Source organism: Ammospiza nelsoni, chromosome 3 (assembly GCF_027579445.1).
Source record: "Ammospiza nelsoni isolate bAmmNel1 chromosome 3, bAmmNel1.pri, whole genome shotgun sequence".
Taxonomy (NCBI): Eukaryota; Metazoa; Chordata; class Aves; order Passeriformes; family Passerellidae; genus Ammospiza; species Ammospiza nelsoni.
Genome location: NC_080635.1, coordinates 60,990,678 through 61,010,626, shown reverse-complemented (window position 1 = coordinate 61,010,626; position 19,949 = coordinate 60,990,678). Strand labels below are relative to the sequence as shown.

At 37.7% G+C, this 19,949-nt stretch overlaps 1 protein-coding gene across 1 annotated transcript in view; it reads left to right on the top strand.

Moving 5' to 3' along the window:
• The window catches only part of LAMA2 (laminin subunit alpha 2), a 335,803-nt gene that overhangs the window by 225,987 nt on the left and 89,867 nt on the right, over window positions 1–19,949 (top strand). The window contains exons 24-31 of the mRNA XM_059468183.1: window positions 3,426–3,569; window positions 5,951–6,130; window positions 6,838–7,026; window positions 7,121–7,359; window positions 11,743–11,860; window positions 14,921–15,055; window positions 15,691–15,815; window positions 19,447–19,533. Of these exons, the coding sequence (XP_059324166.1) occupies window positions 3,426–3,569; window positions 5,951–6,130; window positions 6,838–7,026; window positions 7,121–7,359; window positions 11,743–11,860; window positions 14,921–15,055; window positions 15,691–15,815; window positions 19,447–19,533 (1,217 nt within the window). The remainder of the gene's footprint in view (window positions 1–3,425; window positions 3,570–5,950; window positions 6,131–6,837; window positions 7,027–7,120; window positions 7,360–11,742; window positions 11,861–14,920; window positions 15,056–15,690; window positions 15,816–19,446; window positions 19,534–19,949) is intronic.

Here is a 19,949-nt window from a genome sequence, read left to right as displayed (position 1 = left end):
GTTGCTTTACCACATACTGACACTTGCCAGTATAGCATCCTCCTAGGAAGATCCTTAGCCTCCTCTTTTTCCTCAATTTCTATTTCTGTCTATTCTTACAGAACTGTTGCCAGTTCATCCCCACAATACAATTCTTGTTCAGATTCTGGGCACAATAAAAGCAAACGCATCAGAAACACAGTATGCCACAGTGCTAATTCAAAGTACATTGACTTAAATGGAGTCAATATTCATCATTTCATGAGGAGAATTCACTGCAATAGTACCTGTTCAGGGTAGACTTCATGCAATTCAGGATCATTAAAGCAAAGACTTTTGGCATTGTCATCTGCAACATTCTTATTTGGAATTGTGATTGGTAGAACAGCACACTTAGGTTGTTTGAGAGTTGGCTGGATTGCTGAGCTTACAGGGCACTAATTGGTGGTTTGATATGCAGTTGGTAGCCAGCAAGCAGATTATCCCAGAGTCAATACCTTCCTCAGCGACACAGATGACAGAATTCATGGTCAGCACATTTGAAAATACTGCTGACCTGGACGAGGTTGAGGTTGACATGCTGAACGGTAGAATTACTGTCTAGAGAGTTCTTGAAAAGCCTGATGACTGGGAAAATAGAAAGGTCGTTAATTGGAGTGGAATGACCTCAGGAAACTGAATCCACAGTACAGTTTGAAAGGAAGAAGCCTGAGTGGCAATCCTGCTGGAAAACACAGGATATAAACCAACCGTACAGTCTCATGGTAAATAAGGCAAGCTGCCCACTGATCTGGATGCAGTGAGCACAGTGGCCAATGCAGCTGCAAGGAAGGACATCACAAAGAGCATGGTAAGCAGGGGAAGGCTTTATCTACTCAGTACTCTAGTTTTACTGTAGTTGGTGCTGGTAAGACTGCATTTGGAAATGATGTCCAATTTTAGAGCTTGATTTGAAAGTGTTGTTGAGAAATTGAAGAGGATCCAGAGAAGAGTCTCACAGCAAATAATCTGTGGGGATGTACTGAGAGAGCTGGGCTCTCTCTTAGAGGCTAAAAAAAGAGGCTAATAAGAGGAAATGCAATTACAACCACTCCAAAGAGTAGTTGATGGAATAAAGTCCTTTCTGATGATGGCAGAAGATGTAACAAGGGACAACAGCTGCCAAAGGGAGCTTGGAAATTTTGGGTTGGGCATGAGGAAAATAAAAAAAGAGTATTATGCTGTAGTGGTACACATTATACAGAAACATGTGAAATGGCCATTCCAGGAGATTTTCAAGAACTGGCTAGAAAGAGGCATGGGTAATGTGACCTAGTATTGGTGATAGTTGTGCTTCTAGGGGGAGGTTTTTAAAAGTGACCCCTAGAGATTCTTTCTGGATTTAGATTCATTCTCCTTCTTTAGGTCTGTATTGACACAATGAGATAGTAAAATGGAAGGATGAATTCAAATAATTGAATAGCCAGGTAATTATTTTGTTAAATGGGCAACAGTCACTTAATTCTGAGTTTCAAGACACAGAACTGTAGAACAAATTAGGTTGGAAGTGACCTATGGAGGTCATCTAATTCAGCACCTTGTCTGAAAGACACTGCTGAGGCAGTACTTCCAAGCATGGGGAGAGATTTCACAGCCTCTTTGTGCAAACTGCTTGGCCATCCTCCCATTTTTATGGTATATTTGAACAGGAAACATAATGTGCTATTTCACAAGTACTGATTCATTTGACGATGACACTGTAAGAAAATGGAAGTGAGTTGACCACATGGACTGCCTGAATAAAACTCAGTGCTATTTGCCCTGTGCCAGCCTCTGAAATGCAGAAATGGAGGTATCTCAGTTCTTTCAGCCTCTCTTGATCCAGGATAAGCAGCAGCCCCTCTAACCAACTCAGTGCCCCATTTCTGGGTTAGGTCCAGCAAGTCACAGAATTGGTCATGTGGGAAGGGGTCACTGGAGCTCATCTAGTCCAACTCCCCTGCTCAAGCAGGGTCCCCTCGAGCATGTGACTCAGGGCTGTGTCCAGACTGCTATCTCCAGAAAAGGAGATTCCACAACTTTGCTGGGTTGTAGTTTTTCTGGTGGTTCTTGTAAGCACTAAGTAGAAAAGGTGGGGGTTCACGGCATTTTACATTTCTTTGTTGATTCTTTCAAGGCTAATAACACAGTTGCTTCTGTCTCTCTGAGTGCAAATAAACAGTGTATCTTTAGGTGGTGATTAATGATAAAGAAGTGCAAGTGACATGAAAAAAATTCAAAGCAAGTAGAAATCGCTATTTATTAGAGAAAATGGACAAATAATACTGAATTAAGTAAGCATTTTTCCCCCCAGAATTTTAACCTAAGGTTAAATTGAAATCTAGGGTTGGTTAATCTTTTGTGTAACTTTTATTGAAAGAGTTGTATATTGAAGAAACTAGATTTTTATAAAATGATAATAGATCCCATTTCAACCTGCTGTTACAGCTGCTGAAATGAGCTCTCAAAGGCTCAGGAACCTCATTGTAAACCCTGACAAAAAGCAGCAAAATCTAAGCTAAATACAGTGTACACACATTTCTTGATAGAACATGTGGAAATGAGGGTTAAAGCTGGTAAATCCTGAAGGATAATGTTGATTTCTTGTATAAGCTTTGGAAAGTTGGTTTTATTGGTTTTTTTTGTTTTTTTTTTTTTTTTAATTGGCTTCTTCACACTAGTATCAAGAGAACAGAAAGGGTGTGTGGGGAGAAAAAGCCAACCGAGTGTTTTCATATTGGTGACTATTTTTCTTTTTAATACCTTGGTCTCAGTATGAAAATGGTTTTAAAAGGCTCTGCATAAATTATTGTGTATCTGCCCTATCTGGAATAGCTTTTTATTTGGACTAATTGAAAAATGAAAATAAAAGCCTTGACATTACAACAGTGAAACATTTCAGCCTTGTTAATACTGTTCAATGATGTGGAAAACAATCATGAAAAAGGGAAAGCTTTTCTCTTCAGAATTTCCATTAAAATACGTTTCTCAGCAAGAACATTTAGTGCTGTACCTTAAATATCTGAACATGTCAATGCTAATTCCTATTAAACAGAAGGCTTGATTAACATGGGCAATTTCAGAACAACTTATTTTTCTTATCTTATCAATCAGTTATTAAGCATGTCATGCCCAAAGTGCCATTTAATTTTTCTGTGCTTACAACTTGCACGGTGAAGCCAGCAGCTATTGCTCATAGCTACTCAGTGGATACAAATGCAAATGCTTTAATTACATTAATTACATATGTTTGCATACACACGTGATAAGAACCTGGAGAGCTCCTTGAATATTTCCTAAAGCTTATTATTATTTCTTGCTGCACCCTGTTATTATCATTACAGTAGGATTTTCTGTTTCTATCGCTACCTTGAAATAAAACTTGATTACTTTTTCCCTTTTAAAAATCCTCTCTCTCTCTCTTCCAGGTTAACGTGGAAGGTGTCCACTGTGACAGGTGCAAGTCTGGTACATTTGGTCTCTCTGCCAGAAACCCACTTGGCTGCAGCAGTTGCTATTGCTTTGGCCTGACTGCACAGTGCAGCGAGGCAAGGGGGCTGAGCCGCGTGTGGGTGAGTAGGAAACTGCTGAGCCATGTAATGCGATAATGTTGTTTCCTGCTGGCACCTTTTAGTCAGGCTCTGAGAGGTAGCTAGAAAATGGCCAAACATTTAAGCAATCGCTTTCCTCTTCATGCTTTGAGGAGTGGTGAGAGCGGTATGTTCCATTAGACAATCAGGGTCAGGACATTAAAAGAAAATAAGTAGATAGGAAATGAGTGATAGGATAGCTGACATCCAGCCAATGAAAAGCTATTAAACCCCAAGAAAGGGCAAGCTGGTCATGTGGGGAAATTATGCAGTCTAATGCATTGCAACATAATCCCTGGTACGTGATACACAGTTTACCCAGGTGTATTCAAGGGTCACAGGTGCTTGTTGTCCACCATAAATTTCCCATAGTTCAGTTAATCTGTTGATTTTCCTTGTTGGCTTTGTTGTTTTGGTGGGGTTTTCTTTCATTTTTTAAAAAGAGCTTATTGAAGCTATATTTAAATTCAAGCACAGAGACGTATAATCCATCAGAGCAAACAAAGAGCTCTACACCTGTTTGTGGAAGAGGGCCTTGAGACCTATGCTGGACTGATAAATAAGGCAGACTGGATGTCTCCATTTATCTGTACAACAAACACAAAATACACATTGAGACAGCTGCCATGCCAGCTCCTCTGTTGCGTTCTGGAGGAGAGATTTCTAAAGGAAAAATATTCATTCTTTCCCCATGTATGGGCAGTCATATCCCTGCTTGAAAGAATGCCAACCATAGAAGGAATGTCTGCCTAATGCAAATCAGCCAAAGCCCCAGACTAGTCGTGTACGAGCATCAGTTAGATAAGGATACTTTAGGCTGAAATCAAGTTAATCTCTCTTGCTTAATGTTATATGGATAGCACTTATTCTCCCCTTCACTTTTCAATCCCGTAGCACCTCTTTCCCTTCCCTGTGGATGAAGTGATTTATTATGATCTGACCCAGTTTTTCTCATTATTTCAGTTTTGCCCATCATATGCTGCTAGACTGGAGATGAAAGGCTGTAGAAGGCTGACAATTTGTAAAATTTAATCAAGTTCCATAACAGCAACAGTTCTGGATAATTGTGCTTTGACCTTTGTGGCAGCACAAAGCAGAAAAAATTTAAACCTCCTGATTATTTTGTTTCTCTTGATTAATTTCCTTTTGTATTTATGCTGATATCTAAAAAAGTGTATGTCCATGTCATATGTAGTATTTGTTACTCTCATCTATTTCAGAATTGATACAGCACTGAAAAATAGGTGAGACTCTCTTTTGCCAGCTGCTAGTGGCTATTTTGGGTACTCTCAGGTGCTTCAAATGGCATTAGATTTGTTTAAACAAGTAAATCCTGGTTTATATGACAATAAGGCATGGCTGATGAATGACCTGAAATTCAAATGTGTTGACACTTTTCTTTGAATCTAAAGTATTAAACAGTAAAATACAGCTGTGATACAAAATCACTAAATCTCACTTAGGACTGGCAATATTAGGTGTCCTTCCATGTCTCATCAGTCCATAGATCTCCTATAAATGGAAATACCAGGATACTGAAAGTACAGTGCAGGGTTTGGTTGATTCCTCATTACCTGACACCTGTCTCATCACCAATTTGTTGACAGTATCACTGTTACCTGTATTTGTTTTCTTTGTCTTCCTCACTCTTTGGGAGAAAGCAGTATTGATACCAGCCTTTTGCATCTGTTCAAGGATCTCACATTCGCTGAGATCCTTCCATTGGCACAGAATTACTAAGACTCTTACTACAGTTTTTGATCAAAATAACGATTTCAGTATAACGCTAATGAGACTTTGTCAACCAGTCTAAGAAAATTACAAGCACATAAGTGGCATCCTTGTATTTTTTTTAATAAAGCTGAATTTAGAGTTACAGAAACCTTCACTGAAGCTTTACTCTCTGCAAATTGCCTGGAGAACATTTAGCTTGAATATTGCAGAGAAGTATCAAGGCATCGGACACTGTGTTTTACAGCTCCAGTGATCTATAAGTGGTGAGAAAGTGCTTCTTTGTAAGGTAACATTTCTCACAATCTGAACAAAAGAGGCCTGGGACTAAAATAGCACTATGAAAATCACTTCTATAAAATTCATGGAATCACTTGCTGATTAAAGTATTTTAACCAGTGCTGCTACATTCTTTGTTAACACGAGGACAAGGTGCGAAAGGCTCAAGGGGAAAGTCATTATTAGCACTGTTCATACCTGAAGGAGTAGCAAGACTGCTTTGTGACAAATTGCTCATGATGTGAAATGAAATTACCTAGAAGTAATATTTTAAAGAGCTAGAATTTAAAGACTAACACTTCATGGGGAAAAACAGAGTTAATTTTCTTCTCCATTTTTTCAAATATGCATAGGTGACCTTGAAGCCAGAGCAAATGATTCTGCCACTGGTGGATGAAAAGCTTCAGCGTAGCACTCTTTCAGGGATTGCATTCCAGCCTCCTGAAATAGTAGCAAATATAGAACAGGTGATGCAGGATCTTCGGTCAGAACCTGTTTACTGGAGACTTCCAGAGCAGTTTGAGGGACGAAAGGTAAACCTAAAACTCCACTGAATACTGATGTGGCTTTTTTTTCCTTTTAATCTTATTTTATTATTTTTCAGTGCCTTTTTTTCTTTCCAATAAGCATGTCTTCACACAGTAGAAGGTACTTCAAAAGAAAGTAAATGCTATTCCATTATTAAAAATTATTTGCTCTGTTACTATGGAAATTCATAAGTAACACAAACAGTATTTTACGTGTTAATATCTGTAAATATCTATGTTCTATTTTTCCACAGGATAAATTTTCTCATAAAAATGTTATTTGAAAAATTAAGCTACACAAATTTAATATAACACCCTTGCAATTTTTTGTTTCTCTCACTTTTAAGCAAAAGATATGTGATATTTGTAGACTACATGGGAGAAAATGATTGAAAGAACCATCCTTTTGGATATTGTTATGCACCTCTGTGACAATTTATTTTGCACTTTTGATATTTCTTGGTTTGGTGGAGCACCAAGGCACATATGAGGAAATAGATAACATACTGGTTTTAGTGTAATGTAATAACAAATTGTGGATGAGTGTTTTTGAACACAGTCCTTGTCCCCAGATAGTTCCACAAGTACAAATTGCTATTTTCTACCACGCATGCATTCATCAGGCTGCACATAGGTGCAGAGCACATCTAGCTCCTTCTCAGGAATTTATTTTTAGCTAACTGAAAATGAGATTTCTTTCTGTGCTTTGCTAGCTGACCGCTTATGGAGGGAAACTGAAATATGCCATCTACTTTGAAGCACGAGAAGAAACAGGTTTTACTACTTACTCCCCACAAGTCATCATAAGAGGTGGGCCTCCCACAAATACGAGAATTATTGTCCGGCATATGGCTGCCCCTCTGATTGGCCAGCTGACAAGGCATGAGATAGAGATGACAGAGGTAACACTTCCATCTGCTTTTTTAGCCCAAAACTTAAGCACATGGGTCTTTTGAATATTGTTAATAATCTGTCTTTTGTCTTTCTGTCTTTCAGCATGAATGGGAATATTATGGTGATGACCAAAGAGGCAGAAACCCTGGGCCCTGGGAATATTATCATGGTAACCCAGGTCTCAACAGGACAATATCTCAGGGAGATTTCACCTGGAAACCTTATGGAGATGACTCAAGACCAAGTAGGACTGTATCCCGGGAAGATTTCATGAACGTGTTGTATGATGTTCATTACATTCTCATCAAGGCGACGCATGGCAATATCATGAGGCAGAGCAGGTAACTCTTTCATGTGGTGATCTGAAATGGTGCAGTAGTCAGATAATCCCATAGTCCTCCCAGTTACTTCCAACGGAATTTCTATTTATGGCACCAGCTTTGAGCCATTGCTGAGAAGAAGGAGCAGACGGAATTTGTGTTTGGCATAGCTCAAGATAGAGAAGAGGGAAGTTTTATGCACTAGAAGATTTATATCACACTAGGCAAGCAGAATCTATATTTTCAGGATTCTAGAACAGAAAACACATGTAGGCACACACATTATGAAACAAACCAAATGTATTTTTTGAATAAAGGTCCACTTTATGAAAGCATGATGCTGTAATTATAATGTAGATGTAATAAATATAGATGTTAGTACATGAGGGAATTTTCTCCTGAAAGTGGGAAATTAAATATATTAGGGTCATATTCAGCATCTTCTGTTCAATCTATTAATGAATCAGTTATGCAAGGAAATAAGATAACACTAAATTTGAAGTGAAAATCAGGCAGCAACATGATAGGAACATTACAAAAATCTCTTCAGTCTAAAGGTCAGCTGTAAGATTTACAGTGAAAGTAGCAGTCAATTGAACAAAAAAGGAACAACTGCTTAGTTGTCTATTCTTCAAAGAGGAGTCTGTTGTTTACAGCATATCACAAGGTGAACATGATTCGGTAACAATACTGTTGTTGAGAAATGCTAATTCTCTATCTAGATGTATAAACAGATATGGCCTGCAAAGTGAAAAAAACAACCTCTTTTGTTTCCACCCAGCACTAGTGAAGCCTAAGTGTGAAGTTCTGGTTAATAGAATTTTAGAAAATACTTCTTAAAGTGCTTGGAGGATATCAGTGACCATCATCGCAGGCTAGAAAATATGACATGTGAAAGAAGATATAAAGAACTAGATATGCTTAGAAACTAGAAATTGCTTTAAGGTGCTTAAAATGTTGTCACAGAGAAAAAGGAAAGAATGAGTTCTCTGTTGCTATGGTGGGTAAATCAAAAACAAACATGAATTTAAAGATCAGCAGGAAAGATCCATATTAGACATGAAAGATAAACTGCTGGGGGTAGAGATGTTCTAGAATAACTTACATAGACTATTGCACAAAGTTTTTAATAATTAATACACAATGTCCCTCGCAATCAAAATTTATTGGCAAGGGGATGGTAATTAGCAGAGATAAACTCCAAAAGTCTCCAGAAGTCCTTCTGGTGATTCTGTCGTAGAAATAATAAGTTAAAATTGTTTCTAGGTTTCTAAGGTACAAATAGGTTTTTAAGAGTTTGAAGGCCTTTGGAGTTTGAAGGTGAATAGTAGGGGCAGATTCCATGGGTCTGCACAGCACTGTGTGACAGAAAACATTGTCATTGTTGCTGCTATCATTTCTCTTTAAGGTATGTAATTTACAGAAAAGTATTCATGTAGCTTGCACTGGCTGGATGCTAAATATTAGTAACAGATGCCATAAGTGTTTAACATTGGTCTATTTTTGGCATAGTCCATTTAGGATATTGTATTACAAGCAAGGGGATTCCCAGGAAAAGAGTTATGAAGGTAACCCCAATGCAATGTGGAAAATTTGAGAAACATGTTCATGTTCCATGTATGTTTCTCCCTTCTCCCTAAGCAGTACAGATCTTAATTCAGTTGTGGAAGCAAAAACTGAGTACTATCTCAGCTGGAGCATCAAAAGGAAAGTTATTTTGAAACATTAGCAAAACCGATTTTGTTCTGAGGTGTGTGTGGCTCCTGTGCCTGCACTGGGCCTGCACTGCACCAGCATTTTATCAAGGCTGCCCAGTCATGAGGCAGTCAGAACAGGGGAGGACTTTTCAGTTCCAAGGCAGGTTTGCAAAATGCCACTTAAAGAACCAGAATGTATTTTTACAGCATGGCATTTCAGAATGTGACATTTTATGACAGCAGAGCTTAGCAAACAGTTCATCTGGTCTTTCTGGTAACTCTCCATCTGAAGTCATAACCTTGCATATAAATCTGTATTTGATTTTGGAGGAGGTTATGTTACAATGGATTTCTATGATCTGTCTAGTTACAAAGTAAACATTTGTCACATGGCATCTGAGACTTTAGGTAGAATATAGCAGGAATACATTATTATTTTTTCAAGTTAGCACCTTGAATGATTTCAGTGGAAATTTTGTGTAAGAATAAAATATAAATCCCCAAAAATGTTTTTAAAGGTTAGTGGAATATTACCTTGCATAAAGACTTGAAGGCTTTTATTAAAAATAAGCTGAGACCCTCTAAAGAACAATATTTGTACTCAAATTTAAACATATGTTTGAATTAAGTGACAATAAAACATTTGCTTAAATAAAATGTGTTGTGCTTTCCGCATAAGGGCCCTTTTCTAAACTAGTAAAGCTTCTCTTTCCACTTGACTGAGCCTAGTAGAAAAAGATATATAAAGCTAAAGAATCTGTAGATGAGAGGGGGAAAGGATATATGTGAAGTATTTTTATGGGGGTTTTTTAGGTTTTAATAGTGCTTTAATTTCAATTGCAAAGTTTAAAAGCTGCAGGTAAGTGATAAACTACAGGAAAAACACTTTAAAATAAAGTCAAAGTAGCAGCAGCAATTGAGAACATAAAAATAGCTTCATTCTGGTGTTAGCACTCTGTTAGCTAAACAGTTTAGTAGCAATACTAATGTTGTTTCTGCTTCCAAGCTGTAGCATTATTAGTGATTTAGAGGTTTCTGCTCAGAATCCCTACCGAAACATTTTTCTCCTGTATTGTTCATTTTGTTGCCCTCATTTTCACATTCAACACTCTAAATGGAAACATTGCTTTTATTAGATTTTGTTTTGCAACAGGGCTGTGATAATAAATTTCTTGAATTGAAGTATGCTTTCAATTTCACTGCAAATTATTTCAATATTCCCAACAGTGATCAGGTGGCAGTTGTTTGGCTGCTGCCTAATAGACAGTTTCCAAAAGTCAGCCAAGCCTGACCTTCCTTAAGTAACATTTTCACACAAACAATAGGCAGCTTTGTGGCCCTAGAGTGTATTGTTATCTAAATACAGCTTTATGACAGTAAACAGTTTTTCAACTGTGCCCTCACTTTTGAGAATGATGGAGAGGCAGATTGCATTTTCTTTTCCCATTAAATGTACAGAGATTTTAGTGTTACTTTTCATTGACATGTCAGATCCTAATGGTTTTGCCCTCTTTATTTTCAGTCTTCTGTTTTGACCTGGCTTTGTTTGCTTGGTTTTGGTTTTTCTGTTTGTTTTTGGGTGGTTTGTTTTTTTTTGGTTCAGTTTCCCTTTTGGACTGAACCCCTTTCTTCAGGTAGTAAGAAGAGAGCATGGGGTTTAAGTCAGTAGATTGCTTTGGGGATTTTTGTGTTGACACAAGGTTATAAAGACATCTGGGTCTGGTCCTGTAAGGTCAGTCCCAAAACTCTCATCTCATTCAGTGCTGGGCATTTGCTTTTCCTCCATTTATCCTGACATTGGTACCTGTATGCCCATAAGCAGAACAGCACCACTCAGTCCCTCAGGAGTCAAAGTCTGGGAAAAGTTGAACAGCCTGTGAGCATGAGGAGAGGTGAGAAGATCTGTGAGCTCCTCTCCATTAGCGCTGTGCTCAGACACTTACTGAATAGACTCTACCCACATTATTGACATTTATTTGGCCAGTCAGACAATCTTTGACATTTTAGCTTAGGTTAGCATTATATTTGAAGCTTTAAAATTTACTCTATTCTGCACATTTTGTTTCTCTGAGGCAATAGGTGTTCCAGATCACAGCATTCATTTAAGCAAACCAACAAATCCCCAAAATAAAGAAGTAAGCTTAAAGTACTTTAAGAAGTAAAGCATTCTGATACACGAGGATTAAGTGTATTTCATAAGATTTTATATTTGTTGTCTTTGTCCATGATGTATCAGCCCTATTTAGCAGGTCATGCTGGAAAGACTAGGAGTGGTTGGGAGGCAAGGATATTATTAGGATAGATTTTATTTTATTTTTTAAATAGTTGCCTCATGAGAAGCTCATTAAGAGGACAGTTTTAGTGCCATACCCCTGAGAGTCATCAATTTCTTAATGAGTCCCTACAAACGAAAAACCAGATATGAATTTTTGTATGTTAACTTTTACTAGTTTGGCTGAAAAGAGATAGAATCATGCTGGAGATTTAGTTAGTTATTTAGTTGCCTACAACTAGAAAATGAGACCAGAGGTGGTGTTAACTTTGTGGTTTCTTGGGAGATGCAAAAAACCAGTGTTGTCTGCTGTAGATAAGAATCCTACAAACAGCTAAATGAGACTGTTTCCTCCTGTGCCAGCTGACTGTGAAGTAAGTGGGTTTGGGTGAGTCCTTGACTAATCTCATTGGAGGTGTTTGCTCTTTTTTCCAGGATTTCTGAGATCTCTTTGGAAGTTGCTGAAGGCAGCCCTGTGTCCGGGATGGCTCCTCAGGCTCACTTGATAGAGAAATGTGACTGCCCATTGGGTTATTCTGGTCTGTCCTGTGAGGTACAGTACTAACCTAACTCCCAGGAAAAGTCTTTGTGCTTTCTCTGGTCCATTCATTGACAAGGTGTGAATAGTAATTGGGTGTGAACTCATTTAACTGACAGCAACTCTCCCTTAATTTAATTACTTATTTCCTCTCACAGGTAATTTCAGCCCTTTTTTTTATTGCTGTAAGCAAATATGCCACTGAAACCATGGCAGTGACTCAAATACTTAAAATACAGGAAAGTAAGGTTTACTGAGATAGCATCACTGATGCTGAATTGTGTGACTGATGCTAACAAGCCATTTTGAACAGATAAGGGTATAATACTCTTGTAATAGTGAAATACTCACCAGGAGAAAAGTGTTGGTCAGCTGAGTGACCTGATGAGTGCTCCTTATACATGCACTGTATTTATTTTTTACTTACAATTTCATACAAGGTTGCATATTTCAAAAGTACCCAAGTGTTCTAGCAAACCAGCTGACTTGTATATGCTTTTGTAAAATGGATTTCATGATAGGTACCAGAGAAGTTGTTTAGGATATAATATATTGTCTGCAGAATGTAAATTAATACTTCTGACTGTCTGTGCTCTTGATGATGAGACTGCCAATCTTTCTGTGTGCAGAATACCATGTTTTCATTTTTATTCAGCACAAGTAATTCCAAATTCACTGCTTGCAATTGGAGGTGGTAGCAGGAAACAACACCTCGAGTATTTTGCAAATGCCTCAAACATCCTAAGTGGGATCTTGTAAGGGTTTGTCCCAAACTAGCAGTGGGAGGAAAATTGAAGTAAAGGAAGAGAAAACCTTGTTATCTGTGACAACTCTAATCACTTTGGATGTTATACATGGTTGTGTTATGCAGCAAATAAGTCAACAGAAACAGTAACTTCATAGGAAGGGTGTGCTTGAAAGTACATGAAAACATATTCTTTGCACACTGTTTCAATAAGGGAATACACCTGAACTTGTGTAAATACATGAGAAATTAATGGACTCCAACATTTGCTTAGAAGTACAGATTTTTTTTAATTACTGTAGCAAATTGGATTTTTGGGGAAAACTATATGATAATGTAATTAGAACTTGTTTTTAATTTACACCCACCAGGGGCTCAATAAATATCTCAATTGCAACCTTCATACTTCATTCTTAATTGTGTGATCTTCACATACTCATAACTTAGTTTATTTTTAGTGTGCTCAGTGAAGGTTATGGTGTATTCTGTGAAGGTTTATTTAATTTTAGCAGGAAAAAAATATCTGACATCCTAGCGTTTTTTAAGCAGGTGTTAATAGTGTGTATGTGTCTGTGGCATACTTTGTCCATATAATAACATTGTGAAAACTATATGCACAGCAGATTTTATTAGAAGTCACATTTATATTCCCCCCTCCTTTTTTTTTTTTCCTTTTTATTCCACATCTAGTTGTAGGCTGCAGAATCAGTGGTAAGAATTTTCCTAATGGCTGCTTCTGAAAAGCTTCCAAACTAGCAATTAAAAATATAGTCTGTTTTATCTTTTGTCTGTGTTTTATTTCATCTCTGAAATGCTTCGGTCAAAATAGGTGGTAAGACTGTCAATGGCATATCAGAAAAAAAACCCCAGATATTAATTGTGTTTGAGGATGTACCATGTATTTAAAATTTGATTCTGAAATCATTCAGAACTTGTAAATCTATGTTTTGTACCTTGTTTGGACAAGTACACTTGTGGGGATAGAGAGGGAGGGAAAAAAGAATAAGGAACAGAACTGCTTTCATTTGAGATTATTTATCTATGTTAGAATTCTTCACAAACCATGAAAAAGAAGATAGACTGTTTCTATGCCTCAGAGAACATAATGTGGTCTAAGTCAAAATAGAAGGGAAAAAGCAGAAATGAATTAATATTAATTTCTTTGTGATTCTAAAGAAAATAATTGTGTTTATACTTTTTCCGTAACTTAGACTCCTGGAGGTTTTAGCAATGATTATAAAACTGTCAGAGTGGTGGTATATTAATAAATCTAGCATGTCAGCTAGTGCTTCATTAAAGAATCCTACTTTTGGTCACAAAAAATACTTACTCCAGATTCTCTTCTGTTTTATTTTGCATCCATTTTATTGCTGTGTGAAAAGTGTGCCACTCCTTTCCAAAAAGCAGAAATTGTGGTCACCAGTAGGAAATTACCTCCTCAGCCAGCTTTCACAGGCTCCTGGCACCACTAGGTGGTGGGATTTATACATGGGACAAGTAGGCTCTTACCCCTAATGGTCTCAGCTGTCAAAATGTTCCTGTTTGTGTTTTTATGCTGCCATAGCTGTGTGTTTCCCGAGAGCTGTGTTAGGGCTTCCACAGCACTGTGTAATAAGCCTGAAATAAAGACTAAGTGTTTTATTTTTTACAAGTGTCAGCTTTGCTAGCAATTCTTGAGTTATTCTTGGAATTTTATTGCCAAGCTGCAGTAGAGGAGACTTAGTGATGGATAAACTCGGTTTGGGGCTGATAGGCTCAAGACATGGAAAACCTTTAACATTTTGAATTCTGTACTTTTATGGTGTTTAAATTATATAGCTATAAATAATGCAGCCATGCTGCCATTTTCTTGTTTATTATTCGGCTTTTGCTTGTTATCCATGAGGTAGTGTGTAGGCAGATACTGCTTGTCGAACCTGAAAAACATAGCAGGGATGAAGGAAACAGAATCATCATGCTTGCTCTCCACAGTCCATGCAAAAAAAAATTATTCTGAAAACAAACTCTTTTCTTAAGTAATGAAAGGAATGATGCTTGATGCACAATGAGAACAGAAAAGTGTTCTGCATCTGAATGAAAGATCTCTCAAGCTTTAGTGTAAAAGCCTGATGCCAGTAGAGTGCTCCAGGGATTTTTCAGCCATGTTTCCAATTAGGACTGGCTCTTGTTATCTGTAAAGTACTGTGTATTGTTTGTAACACAGCTGGAAGCCTGTCAGATTCTTTTCACAACTTGTAAAAGCTGGTGATTGGAAAGATGATCTTGCAATGCTCCCCACACACAATCCACTCTGTAATGATTTGTTTTCTTCTGCATCTTTTTTATTGCAGTCATGCTCTCCAGGATTTTATAGGCTTCCCTCTCCACCTGCGGGAAGGACACCTGCTCAGACCTTAGGCACCTGTGCTGTATGTCAGTGTCATGGACACAGCACTATGTGTGACTCTGAAACGTCAGTTTGTCAGGTATTACACTTCTAAACCTTTGCACCAAGTTAATCTTAATGTAAAATTCCTAAATTGTGGTACTAATCTAAAAAAACAGAAGTCAATATTTTAATACAATTTTGCCTAAATAGCTTAAGTATCAAAGTTCAGGGAGTGTCATAAAAGCAAACTTTTGAAGTTTTCTGTTCTGATTCTCTGGAGTTCAGATTATGCAGTGCTTTTTCACCCCTGAATTACTATTTGTGCAAAAAGAAAAACTGAACACCTGGAAAACAAAGAAACAATGTACCATGTGTCATACAGTAAACACAATTCTGCTCTTACAGGCAGTAATACACATGAACTGGTACAGTAAGAGTGAATTTTAATTATTGCTCCTTCTCCAATGGCTGGAACAAAGGAGAAAAGAAAGGATGAATGGGATAAGAAATTCTGTAGGATGCATCTGGGTAGCTACAGACCTTTCTCCTTTTAAGCCTGTATATTATTCAGCAGACATTTGATAGAAGCTTAAAGCAAGCATTCCCGCTGAGAATCATATCAGGGAAATTATGTATTGAAGTGGGTTTGAATCCCTAAGGCTGGGAGCAGAATGTTGTCTGCTTTCATGTAATTATCAAATGCAGCTTTCATTCCGTCTCCTTCCTTGGCAGGACTGTCAGCACAACACTGCTGGTCCCCACTGTGAGAGGTGTGCTCCGGGATTTTACGGCACCGTCCAAGGCTCTCCGGATGACTGTCAGCCTTGTGCTTGTCCCCTGCCCATTCCCAGTAACAAGTAAGTCAGCAAACTCATGGTGCAGGGTTGCCTTTCCAGCAAGCCAGAGCTTCCTCCTGGGTTCCCTGTGTCCTTTTTCAGATAGCTGGCTACAGGAGAATTGCCTCATGGAAGCTATAATAAAAACTTCTTATCTACTTTTGCTAATTGATCTTCCTTTAAAAGTCAGAAATTGCTCCCTTGCTAATTTGTGATGAATAAATTAATAAGTGCTAGAAAATACAGTACTCAAGATAATGAGTGTGCGTTATAAAGGTATTCTCATAAACGGAGCTAGAGCAGAACCCAAGTACAATGTAGCCACAAGGGAGCTGCAAAAATTCTTATATATTATGTTGGTATAAATGTGTTGCAGTGCCTTTTTTTGCTTCACTATGGAATTTATTGATTCCTTATTTAATGTTACTTGAGTTTCAGGCAATTTGTGAAATATAGAATAATTTAAAAGCATTATAGTTATTGCAGCATAAATTTTACTGGTTGGTTTATGCTAATGAGCCTTTCCATGATGCTTCTGCATGTGTTCCCAACAGATGATATTTTAGCACTTGAGATTTTTTTGTTGTTTTGCTGAGAAGCTCTTAATGATATTTGGCATCATACTGTAGTAGTGCAATGAGCAGGTTTGTGTTTCATGATTGTGCTTTTGAAAAGCTGGAAGTGTTCCGTAAAACCATTTTTCTGTGCTTTGTCTGGCCTTTAGGATGTTTTAGTGAGGATTTCAGTCAGGATAGCTGAGAATTTAGGGGTTTCTTCTTATTTTTACTTCATTTTATCATTTTGGTTTGGTCTTGGGTTTATTTTGAGGGAGGAAAGTTCTTTTTCAAACATTATTAGATAAAAACATCATAATCTTTCATACACAGCAAATCTCAGGTATTTAAAGAAATATCCTTTATCTCAGGAGTTATAATGCATTCTTAACTACAAGTTTTTCTGAGGTTTGTCCATTTCATGAGTGTTTTCTGTTACAACTTGATTATGTGTTCTGTCTATTAGTATCAGAGAAGGACATTCTAGTTGCAAAGAACAAGATCAACCAAGGTTCTCAGTTTTGTAAATTGGCAAATAATGGAAAAAAAACTTTTTATGTTACTAAATGGCAGTATGAAGGGCTGCAGATACTCCAGCCTGTCTTTTTTGTGGTGCTTAGGAACATTTGGTTGCCTAGAAATACATGTATCAGATCAGAAAATGAACAGGGCTCTTCACCCGGTGTTTATGGCATTTAGACTAACATTTCAACACTAACATTTCAACACTGTGCTCCCAAGATCATTTCAGTATCTTATCTAAAACCTAACATAAACTCAGGAAGTGGTGTTGCTGAAGTGCTCTACAGGTGAGAAATGTGTGGACTGTGGGTATCATGTCTAACACAGAATTATAGAATAGTTTGGGTTGGAAGAGAACTTAAAATCATCTAACTCCAGCTCTCCTGCCATAGGCAGGGACACCTTCCACTAGACCAGTTTTCTCAAAGCCCCATCTAACCTGGCTGTGAAGACTTCACGGGATTGGGGCATCTGCCACTTCATTGGGCAAGCTGTTCCAGTGTCTCACCACCTTCTGAGTAAAGAATTTCCTCCTAACATCTAATCTACATTTCCCCTCCCTTAGTTTGAAACCACTCCCTGTTGTCTTATCTCCATCTTTTTTTAAAAGTGTCCATTTTTTAGGTGTCCTAGGTGCACACTCAAATTGCTGAGCTGCCTGAGGGAGAGCAAGCAAAGTGCCCGAACCTCATTTAATCACAAGCCTTTTGTGTCTTGCTCACGTGAAAGTGATCATGAGACTCTGGTTTCATACACCTTGACAGGAAATAAGAGAATAACACCTAGTCTGAATTTAATAAAAACACTTAATCATGAGATAGTCATCCAATTTCTTAGTGCTGTTGAGAAAAGAATCAGATCTGAGCATGTCCAGGAACGGAACTGTTTGTGTTTTATAGAGCTTCACTCTGCTGTCTCTAGACATCATGGAAAGGATTTCTATTTCTGTTATCCACAGCCATCAACAACTTCAGTAGCTGTACTGTAAATATAGAGACTGACAACTGTACAATTCACTCATGTTAAACCTAAAGGAAAACACCACTGGGGAGAAGGCAGGGAAGGAGGTGTTTCAAATATCTGTAGAAGTCTGTCTGTGCACGTCCATTTTCCAGTGCTGATAGAAGATGCCTGAACAATTGGTTTAGACTAGATGCCTGGCTTTTAGATGGATGGAGTGGCATAGATTCATTCCATAAAGGTACAGTATTAGGTAGAAAATCAGAGTATCAGACCATAGATGTATATCTTTTGCAGATCAGTTAAAGCTCTTCAGGATGCTATTAAGGAAAAAGTCTACCTGCAGCTATTTTATGGTAGTCAAGTAATCATAATCTAGATGAAATGCAGATAGCTAATGAGCTATCTCATTAGCTTGCTATATCATGACTGATACGATAGTATTTGTGAATTTTACAGTGCAATTATTTTTATTTATGAAATTGTATAAAACTCCACTAAAGTTCTAAATACTGTGTTTATACTCCTGTACAATCAGCAGTCAGTTTCAAACATGATGAGCTGGGGGAAAAAAAAAGAACAGAGAGAATGAATTTTTCTTAGTATGGATCTATTTTTATGGAGTTGAAAATGTGTTGGATAATGAGTTTGTGAGTAATAGATCAATTTGTTTATGTTTTTTGCAAAGGCATAATTTTATATACTTGTTCAAGCACTATTGATTTAATGCATTATAAGCAAGTTAGATGAGGATGCTGACTGCACTGTACCAAGAAGGAGCCCTGGGCTCACTGCTAGCCACCTCTGTGCTTTTCTAGCTCTTCTTCCACAAAGAGCTGAAAGAGTTTCATGGTTTTACACCATCTTAATATTTAGTTCTGTTCTTTTGCCCTACCTGGCCTTTTTGTTTGTTTTAATTGCCTGTGCAGGCACTTCATACACTAACATTTCAACTCAGTGCTACTTTGCACAGTGCCTACAGGTACACACTGCGGTCAGTAGTAAAGTGACTGAAAAAAGATAATCTAGTGTCTTCAATGATTAAAATAAGACCTCTCTCTGATCACAAAGGAGGTAGTTTTTAGGGTTGTTTTTTTCTCTGTAGACTGGGCTTTTCTCATAACTCTTTCAGATCATTTGACGCTGCCTTTTTGGAAGATTCCATACAGTATGACTTTGGTTCCTTTTCCCACTTTATATCTTACCTTCAAGTAAACTCTTCCCAGCTTATCTCATTTCACTCAAAATAAGATGAAATCAGACTGGAAAGGCTGAATATTTATTAGCTCAGTTTCTAAATCTTTTCACATCCTTCCCAGTGCTCTCTGTGAGTGAGAGCACCATTCAATCACACAAGCCTACAGCATGGGCATTGCTCACTCCATCCCCTTGGATATAGCCCTTAGATCCCTTGGCCAAACTGTGCAAGTGTCACAGGAAAGCATTCACAAAAATTATAATAGGAAGGAGAGACCTCTCACAGGTTTTTATAAACAGATAAGAAAATGCTGCCATTTACATTAAGAGTGGAACTTCTTGGGCCCTTCTTTACTGCTGACCAAAGTGAAATGATGCAAGAGAGTAGAAAAAAAATTCTTTATTTACTTTTGTTTTAGTTTTAGCCCTACTTGCATTGCTGAAGGACCTAGTGACTACCGGTGTACTGCCTGCCCACCTGGATATGAAGGCCAGTACTGCCAAAGGTAGGATTAATGGAAAAGATTAATGGAAAAAGCAGAAAGAGGGACAATGAAATGAGGAAAAAGGCATGAAGGAGATAAGTGTTTTTCAATACTACAAGCATGTATTTACTACTCTTTAAATACATGCCTTTGGATAATTTATTTCTCCTTTATATGCTGTTAAAACTTAGACAATTTTTATATACACCACTGTAAATTGATAATCGATGTTATTTTCATCACAGATATTGTCCTGGTCTTACTTTTTGATGTGTGAGGGTTTTTTCCCTCCGGGGCTCAGAAGTTAAAAAAATTTATCTAAAATTAGATGCCATGCTAATAGTGTATCTTGATGTCACTCATACCCTTTGATTTAGTGACTGTGGTGCCCTCATGGGCATTGGCTGTGAATGACAGTTACACATAAACATTTTAAT